Below are 12,956 nucleotides of genomic sequence, written 5' to 3' on the forward strand. Positions count from 1 at the left end.
GTTTTGAATATATTGAGACAGATGTGCGACTTCCTCACTGATCCGAGTGCATTAATCATCCGAGTGCATAATCATCGTTTCCTCCACAATGTGGTTTTGATCGGCGCAGTAAGACCCGGTTGTCATGGCCGCTGATCTGCTTAGCGGGATCTGCTGCCCCGAGCTTAGCTTATTAATCGGATGAGTCTTGAGCTGAGCCTTTTATCATTAATGATAATGTGGCACTTAGTGCGAAACCCGGAGACGACCCGAAGCCTCAGAGACGAGGACAAAACACAGAGCTGTAATTAACCAGAGGTGTGAGACTGAGTGCACACTGCATCAGAGTTTCCCTCGACTACACACACACACACACAGTGTTAACTCAGAAGCTTCTCAGTCTCACTAGTTGCACACAGTCATTTCCACGTTGCAGTCAAATTTGCTGCTTTATTTGTAACTTGTGCAGTGAATCATTTGAGCTGTATGCTGATTCATTTGCAAGTTTCACAACAAATCAGTAAATCATTCACTGAATCGTTTGCAGGTTTTATGCTGAATCATTTATAAATTGTACGCCACATAGTTTGGAAGTTGCATACCGAGTCGTACATAAGTTACATGCTGAATCATTTGGAGAATCATCTACAAGTTGCACTTACCGCGTCTTATATAAGTTACATGCTGAATCTTTCAGTGAATCATTTACAGGTTGCACTCACTGAGTCGTATATAAGTCGAATGCTGAATCGTTCGGTGAATCATTCACAGGTTGCACTCACTGAGTCGTATATAAGTCGAATGCTGAATCGTTCGGTGAATCATTTACAGGTTGCACTCACTGAGTCGTACATAAGTCGAATGCTGAATCGTTCAGTGAATCATTTACAAGTTGCACACTGAGTTGTACATAAGTTACATGCTGAATCGTTCAGTGAATCATCTACAAGTTGCACTCACTGAGTCATACCTAAGTTACATGCTGAATCGTTTGGAGAATCATCTACAAGTTGCACTTACTGAGTCTTATATAAGTTGAATGCTGAATCATTCAGTGACTCATTTACAGGTTGCCCTCACTGAGTCGTATATAAGTCGAATGCTGAATCGTTCGGTGAATCATTTACAAGTTGCACACTGAGTCGTACATAAGTTACATGCTGAATCGTTCAGTGAATCATCTACAAGTTGCACACTGAGTCATGTATAAGTCACATGCTGAATCGTTCAGTGAATCATCTTCAAATTGCACACTGATTCATTTGCAAGAAGCTGAATTGTTTGCAGTATTGAATCGTTTGGTGAATTGTTTACATGTTGCCCACAGTGTTGTTTGTAAGTGACTCCCTGAGTCTCTTGTATTGACAGTCACTAATGAAACACAAATACGGAAACACTAACCAGTTCCTTCCTTCTCTGCAGGTCCTACAGTCCCCTACACGGCCGTCTACAGCACCCGAGACCGACTCTATCAGAGTGAGTGTCCTGTTTATAATCGTCTGATTGGAACACAGCCGCTCTCATCTACTTCAAAAAACAAACAAATAAATGAACAAGGATTTTTTCAGATAATAATAAAATAAACCTGTGTTTATCCTGTGACCATTACGAGCGTCTCTGACCGCTTTCCTCGGGTCTCGTCCCCTGTACATAAGCGATATGTGAGCTCCGTGATACGGTTGCCATGGAAACAGGTTTACGGTGCTTCAACCCGGGGGAAAATGCGAGCATGTCTGATTCACACGTTCAGAGCAGAGCAGCTCGGTTTGATTTTCAGTAACAAGTCACCTAAAGAACATGAACCTGAAAACACACACACACACACCATGGCATTAAATTAAAAGTAAGAAAACAATGTCAGGACATGAGAAGCAAAAAAAAAAAATCAAGAAATAACGGACATTCTCCGGAAACGTTCGTGTGAATGAGCTGTTGCTATGGAAACGATAAGGTATCAGAGCGAGTGCATTAATATAAACCTGCGCTACAGACTTAATCAACACCTGACCCACCAATCAGAATCCAGAACTCAGCAGAACTCTGTGGTGTTCAGACAGAGAAGTTCCTCTGAAGTTCCAGGTAGAATGTGATGGTGTAATAGTTCCGTGAGTGTAGAGAAGCACTTTCTCCTTAATCTACACAGATGTTCTGATGTATAATGCCTCATGTAAAGCGGTTTGTGTTTCAGAGCTGCTGGACGTGGAGACCAACGACGTGCTGAACTCCACCCTCAACTCCATGCAGATGCCCCAAGTGGAGTATCAGGAAATCACCATCGACGACTACAGTACGCTTCCCCTGCATTTCACATCAGGACCAGCATCAGTGTTATTATACACACTGTGTGTGTGTGTGTGTGTGTGTGTGAGACATCAGCCATGTTAACTGTATGATTCCCTCTACAGCTCTGACCATCCAGATCCTGAAACCTGCAGCGTTCACAGACACAGCACATTACCCCTTACTGCTGCTGGTGTAAGTCACACACATACACACACACACACACACACACACACACACTGCATTTTAACACACATAATTACAACTTAAACAAGTTCGCTGATATTTGGATTAAATCATCTGTAAAGTTTAAACAGCTAAAAGTGCTTGGGCCGCTAGTAATCGCTCCTATTTATATAGCACATTGCGCTAAAGTCAGTAAGTGTTGAGATTCCACGGATTTGATACCAGGAAAAAACAGATGGAGTAAAAAATTCAGTCTGATCCTCAAACAAATGTTTTAGGGGAAATAAACATGGTATCAGTATCGTCTGTTTTTAAAAATGCTTGGACCCCTAATGATCGCTCGTGTTCCTGTTCAGCACATTCGTTTAGAAAGGAAAGAATGTAATAAACACATCAGGGTCCCCTGAGAAGGTCAGATGCCGGCTGCTGGACGTTGGGGATGTAGTGGCATCTGTGTGATGAGCCTGCGTTATTTCTGCACAAGGCAAAGAGAGAGAGGGAGGAGGCGGTGAGATTAAGAAATCCCTTAATGACTTTTGTTTAGCGTTACAAGGAGCTAAGCATGTAATTCAGCAGCGTGCGAGCGCTAATGAGGCTGGAGCTTCCGCAAGGCAGCTGTGAAGCGTGAAGGATTTCCTCTAAACACTGCAGCTCAGCCCTCAGAACATCGCTGCTCAACCCTGCTGAGCTTCTGATCATGTGCTGCCTCTGAATAACAGCCATCAGGGGCAGACAAACCACATCCGGACCTCAGACTCTCACAAATCAAACTCTCAGAACTCAGACAATCAGAACTCAGACCTCAGAACTCAGACCTCAGACTCTCAGACCTCAGACACTCAGAACTCAGACTCTCAGAACTCAGACTCTCAGAACTCAGACTCTCAGAACTCAGACTCTCAGAACTCAGACCTCAGACTCTCAGACCTCAGACACTCAGAACTCAGACTCTCAGAACTCAGACTCTCAGAACTCAGACTCTCAGAACTCAGACCTCAGACTCTCAGACCTCAGACACTCAGAACTCAGACTCTCAGAACTCAGACTCTCAGAACTCAGACACTCAGACTCGCAGAACTCAGACTCGCAGAACTCAGACTCGCAGAACTCAGACCTCAGACGCTCAGAACTCAGACTCTCAGAACTCAGACTCGCAGAACACAGACACTCAGACTCGCAGAACTCAGACTCGCAGAACTCAGACCTCAGAACTCAGACTCTCAGAACTCAGACGCTCAGAACTCAGACTCACAGAACTCAGACCTCAGAACTCAGACGCTCAGAACTCAGACTCTCAGACACTCAGAACTCAGACTCGCAGAACTCAGACTCGCAGAACTCAGACACTCAGACCTCAGACTCTCAGAACTCAGACTCGCAGAACTCAGACCTCAGAACTCAGACCTCAGAACTCAGACGCTCAGAACTCAGACACTCAGACCTCAGACTCTCAGACGCTCAGAACTCAGACGCTCAGAACTCAGACACTCAGACCTCAGACTCTCAGACGCTCAGAACTCAGACGCTCAGAACTCAGACGCTCAGAACTCAGACACTCAGAACTCAGACTCTTCAGAACTCAGACGCTCAGAACTCAGACGCTCAGAACTCAGACTCTTCAGAACTCAGACGCTCAGAACTCAGACGCTCAGAACTCAGACGCTCAGACTCTTCAGACCTCAGACTCTCAGAACTCAGACACTCAGAACTCAGACTTCAGACTCGCAGAACTCAGACCTCAGAACTCAGACGCTCAGAACTCAGACGCTCAGACTCTCAGAACTTAGACGCTCAGAACTCAGACCTCAGAACTCAGACACTCAGACTTCAGACTCGCAGAACTCAGACCTCAGAACTCAGACGCTCAGACTCTCAGACACTCAGACTTCAGACTCTCAGACCTCAGACTCGCAGAACTCAGACCTCAGAACTCAGACGCTCAGAACTCAGACCTCAGACTCGCAGAACTCAGACCTCAGAACTCAGACCTCAGAACTCAGACGCTCAGAACTCAGACCTCAGACTCTCAGAACTCAGACGCTCAGAATATAGCTTTATTTGTTTATTTTGCTTGTTTACTTGTGTATTTAACTTACTTATTTTGTTTAGTGGCTTATTTATTTTCTTATTTACTTCATTTACTTCCAGGCCCCTTTATTTATTTACCTGTTCACTTTATTTGTTTACTTATTTATGTTTACATATTTATTTATTTGTTTTGTAATTCTTTTTTTTTGTCATAGCTTGTTAGTTTTATTTCCCAAGTGAATAGTTTGTTTATTTATTTATTTATTTATTTAGTCGTTTATTTTAAACCTGTCATTAGTAGCAAATGTTACTGCTGAAAATAAAGAGGAGGTACTTGCATATGCTAATGAGAATATTTACATATATTTGAATATTAATGAGTCTGTGATTGTGATTATCAGCATGGAGAACCTCCTTCATCTCAGTAGGACAGAAGGACACTGTACACACTGAGTGTGTGTGTGTGTGTGTGTGTGTGTGTGTGTTTGAGACAGTGACGGCACCCCCGGTGGTCAGATGGTGACGGAGCAGTTCCAGGTGGACTGGGCGACGGTGTTGGTGAGCTCCTACAGCACCATCGTGATGCGGTTCGATGGCCGGGGCAGTGGCTTTCAGGGCACCAACCTGCTGCACCGCATCAAGAGGAAACTGGGGGAGTTTGAGGAGATCGACCAGCTAGAGGCGCTCAAGTACACACACACACACACACACACACACACTGCAGGAACACTGTACTGTAACGTGTATGGACCTTTAACTCCAAACGTTTGACCACGTCACAGCAGAGACAGAGCATTTTTCTGTTTTAGCTCCGCCCCCTCTGCAACACTGCACCGCCCACAAATGGGATTTCTGTGAGAACACTGTGGTTCTTCATACCACTGTGGTATGACTCACTGGGTCTCAGACTCACACACACACACACACTTCCCTGTTGTGTGCCCTACCTAGGTGCCCTACTTTTATCTGGCGTGAGCAGTAGTAGCACTGACCCGTTACAGTGGCCAGAAGGTGATAGAACAGGTCACTTATGTCCACACGGCTAACCTCGCTGTGTTCTTGTCTCTGCAGCATCATCACTAAAGAGTCGTACATCGACAAGACCAGGATCGGGGTGTATGGACGGGTGAGTTCACACACACAAACACACACACACACAGCTTTCTTTATCAGTCAGCATGAAAAGGGCTTACTCATACAGAGAGTAAAAACACCTGGGACATGGAGCTGTCTCTCTCCCTCTTCCTTTCTCTCTCCCTCTTGCCCACTCTCTTTCTCTCTGGTGTATGTTGGTGAACAGGAAGTTCCTCAGTACGTCTCTGAGTGACTTGTCCTCTGACTCTGGCCCTCGGTTCTGTTTAGAGGAGGAGAAAATCTCCAGTTCCTCTGCTGTGTGTAGAAAGTTCTCAGTGTTCCATGACTCTGGATCTGTGTGAGAGTTTACAGTCAGGAAGCTGCACAGGGTTTTTGGGTTTAGATTTAAACACCGGTCACATCTTTATATTTTCTGTAATAACGATTCAGTTTATAAAAACTGGCAGCAGTTATGTGGAGATCTAATGAGCTCTCTCATTATTTTAAACACACACACACACACACACGGCAGAGTGTAAGCGAGTTTTCCTGAAGGGCAGTAACTCTATGAAGCAGACTTCAGAGCTCCTGGTGTTGGTTTCCCCGTATGAGAGGATGCAGCGAGAGCGAGTGAAAGTGAGAGAGTTCCAGAAGAGCGGTTCTAGGAGGTCTGTGTGAAAGCGGAGATAATTGGTGCTGATCCACCGGGTTTTCTGTGGAGGAGAACAGAGGAGAAGAGCTGCTGGAGTGAAGAGGACCAGGTGTGATGGTAAAGTCAGAGTCCTGCTGCGCTGCAGGTTCATTATTAAAACTCATTAGAGAACCAGAGCAGAGTGAAGCTGCTGCTGCTCACGACACAAGTCTGTGGTAAAGAGCGGGTCAGGACTCGGACGTCTGCGGTAAAGAGCGGGTCAGGACTCGGACGTCTGCGGTAAAGAGCGGGTCAGGACTCGGACGTCTGCGGTAAAGAGCGGGTCAGGACTCGGACGTCTGCGGTAAAGAGCGGGTCAGGACTCGGACGTCTGAGTTAAAGAGCGGGTCAGGACTCGGACGTCTGCGGTAAAGAGCGGGTCAGGACTCGGACGTCTGCGGTAAAGAGCGGGTCAGGACTCGGACGTCTGCGGTAAAGAGCGGGTCAGGACTCGGACGTCTGCGGTAAAGAGCGGGTCAGGACTCGGACGTCTGAGTTAAAGAGCGGGTCAGGACTCGGACGTCTGTGGTAAAGAGCGGGTCAGGACTCGGACGTCTGAGTTAAGGAGCGGGTCAGGACTCGGACGTCTGAGTTAAGGAGCGGGTCAGGACTCGGACGTCTGAGTTAAAGAGCGGGTCAGGACTCGGACGTCTGTGGTAAAGAGCGGGTCAGGACTCGGACGTCTGAGTTAAGGAGCGGGTCAGGACTCGGACGTCTGAGTTAAGGAGCGGGTCAGGACTCGGACGTCTGTGGTAAAGAGCGGGTCAGGACTCGGACGTCTGTGGTAAAGAGCGGGTCAGGACTCGGACGTCTGTGGTAAAGAGCGGGTCAGGACTCGGACGTCTGTGGTAAAGAGCGGGTCAGGACTCGGACGTCTGTGGTAAAGAGCGGGTCAGATCTCGGACGTCTGTGGTAAAGAGCGGGTCAGATCTCGGACGTCTGTGGTAAAGAGCGGGTCAGATCTCGGACGTCTGTGGTAAAGAGCGGGTCAGGACTCGGACGTCTGTGGTAAAGAGCGGGTCAGATCTCGGACGTCTGTGGTAAAGAGCGGGTCAGGACTCGGACGTCTGTGGTAAAGAGCGGGTCAGGACTCGGACGTCTGTGTCAAAGAGCGGGTCAGGACTCGGACGTCTGTGACTTAGCAGGAACAATGTGGCACATTAAACTGAGTTTAGCTCTCTGTTAATGGTTCAGTTCTCTAAGCAGTGTGTGTATGGTGGATATCTGTGAGTGTGTGTGTGAGTTACAGTGTGTTACAGTGTGTTCCCCTCCTCCCCCTGCAGGTGTATGGTGGATATCTGTGTGTGTGTGTGTGAGTTACAGTGTGTTCCCCTCCCCCCCTGCAGGTGTATGGTGGATATCTGTGTGTGTGTGTGTGTTACAGTGTGTTCCCCTCCTCCCCCTGCAGGTGTATGGTGGATATCTGTGTGTGTGTGTGAGTTACAGTGTGTTACAGTGTGTTCCCCTCCCCCCCTGCAGGTGTATGGTGGATATCTGTGTGTGTGTGTGAGTTACAGTGTGTTACAGTGTGTTCCCCTCCCCCCCTGCAGGTGTATGGTGGATATCTGTGTGTGTGTGTGTGAGTTACAGTGTGTTACAGTGTGTTCCCCTCCCCCCCTGCAGGTGTATGGTGGATATCTGTGTGTGTGTGTGTGAGTTACAGTGTGTTACAGTGTGTTCCCCTCCCCCCCTGCAGGTGTATGGTGGATATCTGTGTGTGTGTGTGTGAGTTACAGTGTGTTACAGTGTGTTCCCCTCCCCCCCTGCAGGTGTATGGTGGATATCTGTGTGTGTGTGTGTGAGTTACAGTGTGTTACAGTGTGTTCCCCTCCCCCCCTGCAGGTGTATGGTGGATATCTGTGTGTGTGTGTGAGTTACAGTGTGTTCCCCTCCCCCCTGCAGGTGTATGGTGGATATCTGTGTGTGTGTGTGTGAGTTACAGTGTGTTACAGTGTGTTCCCCTCCCCCCCTGCAGGTGTATGGTGGATATCTGTGTGTGTGTGTGAGTTACAGTGTGTTACAGTGTGTTCCCCTCCCCCCCTGCAGGTGTATGGTGGATATCTGTGTGTGTGTGTGAGTTACAGTGTGTTACAGTGTGTTCCCCTCCCCCCCTGCAGGTGTATGGTGGATATCTGTGTGTGTGTGTGTGAGTTACAGTGTGTTACAGTGTGTTCCCCTCCCCCCCTGCAGGTGTATGGTGGATATCTGTGTGTGTGTGTGTGAGTTACAGTGTGTTACAGTGTGTTCCCCTCCCCCCCTGCAGGTGTATGGTGGATATCTGTGTGTGTGTGTGTGAGTTACAGTGTGTTACAGTGTGTTCCCCTCCCCCCCTGCAGGTGTATGGTGGATATCTGTGTGTGTGTGTGTGAGTTACAGTGTGTTACAGTGTGTTCCCCTCCCCCCCTGCAGGTGTATGGTGGATATCTGTGTGTGTGTGTGAGTTACAGTGTGTTCCCCTCCCCCCTGCAGGTGTATGGTGGATATCTGTGTGTGTGTGTGTGAGTTACAGTGTGTTCCCCTCCCCCCCTGCAGGTGTATGGTGGATATCTGTGTGTGTGTGAGTTACAGTGTGTTACAGTGTGTTCCCCTCCCCCCCTGCAGGTGTATGGTGGATATCTGTGTGTGTGTGTGTGAGTTACAGTGTGTTACAGTGTGTTCCCCTCCCCCCCTGCAGGTGTATGGTGGATATCTGTGTGTGTGTGTGTGAGTTACAGTGTGTTCCCCTCCCCCCCTGCAGGTGTATGGTGGATATCTGTGTGTGTGTGTGTGTGTGAGTTACAGTGTGTTCCCCTCCCCCCCTGCAGGTGTATGGTGGATATCTGTGTGTGTGTGTGTGTGAGTTACAGTGTGTTCCCCTCCCCCCCTGCAGGTGTATGGTGGATATCTGTGTGTGTGTGTGTGAGTTACAGTGTGTTCCCCTCCCCCCCTGCAGGTGTATGGTGGATATCTGTGTGTGTGTGTGTGAGTTACAGTGTGTTCCCCTCCCCCCCTGCAGGTGTATGGTGGATATCTGTGTGTGTGTGTGTGTGTGAGTTACAGTGTGTTCCCCTCCCCCCCTGCAGGTGTATGGTGGATATCTGTGTGTGTGTGTGTGTGTGAGTTACAGTGTGTTCCCCTCCCTCCCTGCAGGTGTATGGTGGATATCTGTGTGTGTGTGTGAGAGTTACAGTGTGTTCCCCTCCCTCCCTGCAGGTGTATGGTGGATATCTGTGTGTGTGTGTGAGTTACAGTGTGTTCCCCTCCCCCCCTGCAGGTGTATGGTGGATATCTGTGTGTGTGTGTGTGTGTGAGTTACAGTGTGTTCCCCTCCCCCCCTGCAGGTGTATGGTGGATATCTGTGTGTGTGTGTGTGTGTGTGAGTTACAGTGTGTTCCCCTCCCTCCCTGCAGGTGTATGGTGGATATCTGTGTGTGTGTGTGTGTGTGAGTTACAGTGTGTTCCCCTCCCTCCCTGCAGGTGTATGGTGGATATCTGTGTGTGTGTGTGTGAGTTACAGTGTGTTCCCCTCCCTCCCTGCAGGTGTATGGTGGATATCTGGCCAGTCTGCTGCTCAGCTCTGAGGAGTCTGTGTTTAAGTACAGCTTTAAGCTGAAGTGTGGAGCGGCTGTCTCTCCCATCACCGACTTCAGTCTCTACGGTAACCTCCATCCTGTACAATAAAGCCCACACCAGGACACACTGCTGCTAGCACACAGTCTTTATTCCTCTCACACTACAGCCTGCTGTTTCTATAGCAACCGCTCCACACACCTGTGGTACAGGAGTGACCAGTGTCCAGTGGTGTGAGAGGAATAAAACTTCAGGAGAAACATCAACACTGTCCCTGAGTCACTCTGTTACCTCTGTGTCCTTCTCACAGCCTCAGCCTTCTCCGAGCGATATTTAGGATCTCCTCGATCCAATCCCAGAGTGTATGAGGTAAATCTCTCTCACACACACACACATACACACACACACACTGTGGTTTCCTCTAAACCTACACCACGTGTGTTCTCTTCTGTCACAGATGTCCAGTTTAGCTCATCGAGCAGGTCAGCTGGAGGATAAGAATTTTTTAATTATTCACCCCACAGCAGACGGTGAGTTCTTCTTCTTCTCCTCCTGCTTCTTCTTCTCCTCCTCCTTCTTCTCCCTCTTCTTCTCTTTATTCTTCTTCTCCTCCTCCTCCTCCTCCCTCTTCTTCTCCTCCTCCTCCTTCTTCTCCCTCTTCTTCTTCTCTTTATTCTTCTTCTCCTCCTCCTCCTCCTCCCTCTTCTTCTCTTTATTCTTCTTCTCCTCCTCCTCCTTCTTCTCCCTCTTCTTCTTCTCTTTATTCTTCTTCTCCTCCTTCTTCACTTTTTTCTCTTTATTCTTCTCCTTCTTCTCCTCCTCTTCCTCCTTTTCACTCCAAATAGTTTCCTTATATAATTACCGTCTCTTCACACTCTAACACGCTGTCTGTTCCACAGAAAACGTCCACTTCCAGCACACGGCTAAATTCATCAACTATTTAATAAACAAGAAGGCCAATTACACACTGCAGGTAAGAGCCAGAGCGAGTGTGTGTGTGTGTGTGTGTCCTGTTAATCACACAAGCAGGAGAAAAAGCAATTGTTCATTTCATGCAAATTAGATCTTGATGCTTTTAATCGCCGAATAAAAACGATTGATCACAGTCTAAAAAATAGGCCATGCCCACAGCTTGTTTCTTGTTAGCGTGAATATAGTGTTCCTCACACTAACCAATCAGGAGGCTGGATTGTACCCAGAGTGTAATGCCCCTCTCTCCCTCCCTCCCCCTCTCTCTGTTCAGATCTACCCTGACGAGGGTCACTTGCTGCAGTCGGAGGTTTCTCGGCAGCACTTGGACCAGTCTCTGGTCAGCTTCTTCGAGGTTTGCTTCAGGCCGCCGGAGATCCTCAGCGAGGACGAGCTGGAGCAGGAGGATGAGGACGACAGCTAGACACACAAACTGCGACTAAATAATAATAATTATAAATAAAACCTGCATCATGTAATTCTTCTCCTTCATCATCATCATCATCTCCATCTGGGATGAAGCATCTGCATGGACCAATCGCATCTCGCCTGTGAAAGCAGGAGAGCGAGCAAAAGAGAGAGAGAGAGATGCTGCCCTTCCTCCCTGATGAAGCTCAGCAGCGCCCCGGTGTGGACGGAGGTGGTGGAGAAATTTAGCACAACACGCTGCAGAGCCAAGCAGGACGTTTACACACCATCTTCATCTCCTTCATTACCACTTTACTGTATTTTCCAGACTGCACTGCTCCAGCACTACAAAATAACCTGCGTCTGTCTCCTCCTCCTCCTCATCTTCATCATCATCATCACGCCTGTTCGACAGCAGAAATCACTCAACTGTAGCAATGACTTTAAAGAGAAAGTCTTTAGTGCTAAAACATGACCAACAGTCTCAGTTTTCTGACAAACCTACAAGGCTAATGCAGTTCCAGACTTTAGGAGGCGGGGCCTAGAGGGGCGGAGTCCTAACAAACACCAGAGGGGAGAATAATCAGAATTTTACGTAGCATACAAATTCATTCCTGCATGAAGCGACTTGCTAAAAAGAATCCAAGAATATTTTTTATTTACTGACCGAACGCCTCCCGGTCCTGCCTTCTTGTCTTCAGATCGCCATAGCAACAGTAGCGTTAAAGTATTACAGTGAACGTTTGAGACTGTGACAGATTTCTGTTTCCTAACAGCTGCATTAGCCTCGTAGCTTCAGTGCAGACGGCTAACTGTGACAGAAACACGGATTCTGGAAAATACGGAAACTCGCTGAATTTAACGTTGAAGCTGTTCCTCATTTTGTCCTGTTTCAGTCCAGCGGCTTTGATCGGTCACTTAAACGCCTCGGATTTAGGGTCTAGGGTTTAGGGTCTAGGATCTCGGGTTTAGGGTTAATGTTAGCGTCGTGTTCTGCTGATTTGTGAGTTCAGGTTAGTGATTGATGTGATTTTAAACATTATGTTCCAAAATACAAAAACGGTCTAATGTTATTATTTTAGTCACTGTGCCTTACTGGAGTAAAGCTGTAACACACACACACACACACACACACACACACGCCAGACTCCAGACAGCAGTATGATCAGACTGGACTGGGAGATATGACGACTCACACACGACATCTTTCATTTAGATAACTAGCTAGATTTAAAGGCTGTGAATAGGCCACGCCCACAAGAGACAAAGTTTATCTCTGATAAACACATCAGTAAACAAAAGACCACCACCACCCTGGAAGCCCCGCCCACTTCTCCTCTCACGTTATTAATCTCACTTCATCCTCTGTCTGTTTGTTAACGTGTGTGTGTGTGTGTGAGACTGAGTGAAGGCTAAAACTCTACAAAATTAAACATCAGTTAGTTTTACTTCCCAGGAAGGATCACAAACATCATATCTTATGGTATCATATCACATATTGTGTGGTATCATTATATCGAGTAGTATCATATCATGTGATATATCCTATGGTAATCATCATGTGGTATATCCTATGGTAATCATATCATGTGGTATATCCTATGGTAATCATCATGTGGTATATCCTATGGTAATCATATCATGTGATATATCCTATGGTAATCATCATGTGGTATATCCTATGGTAATCATCATGTGGTATATCCTATGGTAATCATATCATGTGGTATATCCTATGGTAATCATCATGTGATATATCCTATGGTAATCATCATGTGGTATATCCTATGGT

The 12,956-nt window shown here is 47.3% G+C and overlaps 1 protein-coding gene across 5 annotated transcripts in view; it reads left to right on the forward strand.

The window, feature by feature from the left end:
- Window positions 1-12,732, forward strand: part of dpp6b (dipeptidyl-peptidase 6b) — a 178,378-nt gene extending 165,646 nt beyond the window's left edge. For all 5 annotated transcript variants that reach the window (XM_058394909.1, XM_058394911.1, XM_058394907.1 and 2 more), the window contains exons 17-26: window positions 1,402-1,455; window positions 2,168-2,266; window positions 2,385-2,454; window positions 4,968-5,162; window positions 5,545-5,599; window positions 9,758-9,875; window positions 10,098-10,156; window positions 10,245-10,317; window positions 10,687-10,760; window positions 11,031-12,732. In XM_058394909.1, coding sequence (XP_058250892.1) covers window positions 1,402-1,455; window positions 2,168-2,266; window positions 2,385-2,454; window positions 4,968-5,162; window positions 5,545-5,599; window positions 9,758-9,875; window positions 10,098-10,156; window positions 10,245-10,317; window positions 10,687-10,760; window positions 11,031-11,180 — 947 coding nt within the window. In that variant the 3' untranslated portion in view covers window positions 11,181-12,732. The remainder of the gene's footprint in view (window positions 1-1,401; window positions 1,456-2,167; window positions 2,267-2,384; window positions 2,455-4,967; window positions 5,163-5,544; window positions 5,600-9,757; window positions 9,876-10,097; window positions 10,157-10,244; window positions 10,318-10,686; window positions 10,761-11,030) is intronic.
- The last annotated feature ends 224 nt before the right edge of the window (window positions 12,733-12,956 follow it).

This window comes from Hemibagrus wyckioides, linkage group LG07 (genome assembly GCF_019097595.1).
Source record: "Hemibagrus wyckioides isolate EC202008001 linkage group LG07, SWU_Hwy_1.0, whole genome shotgun sequence".
Classification (NCBI taxonomy): domain Eukaryota; kingdom Metazoa; phylum Chordata; class Actinopteri; order Siluriformes; family Bagridae; genus Hemibagrus; species Hemibagrus wyckioides.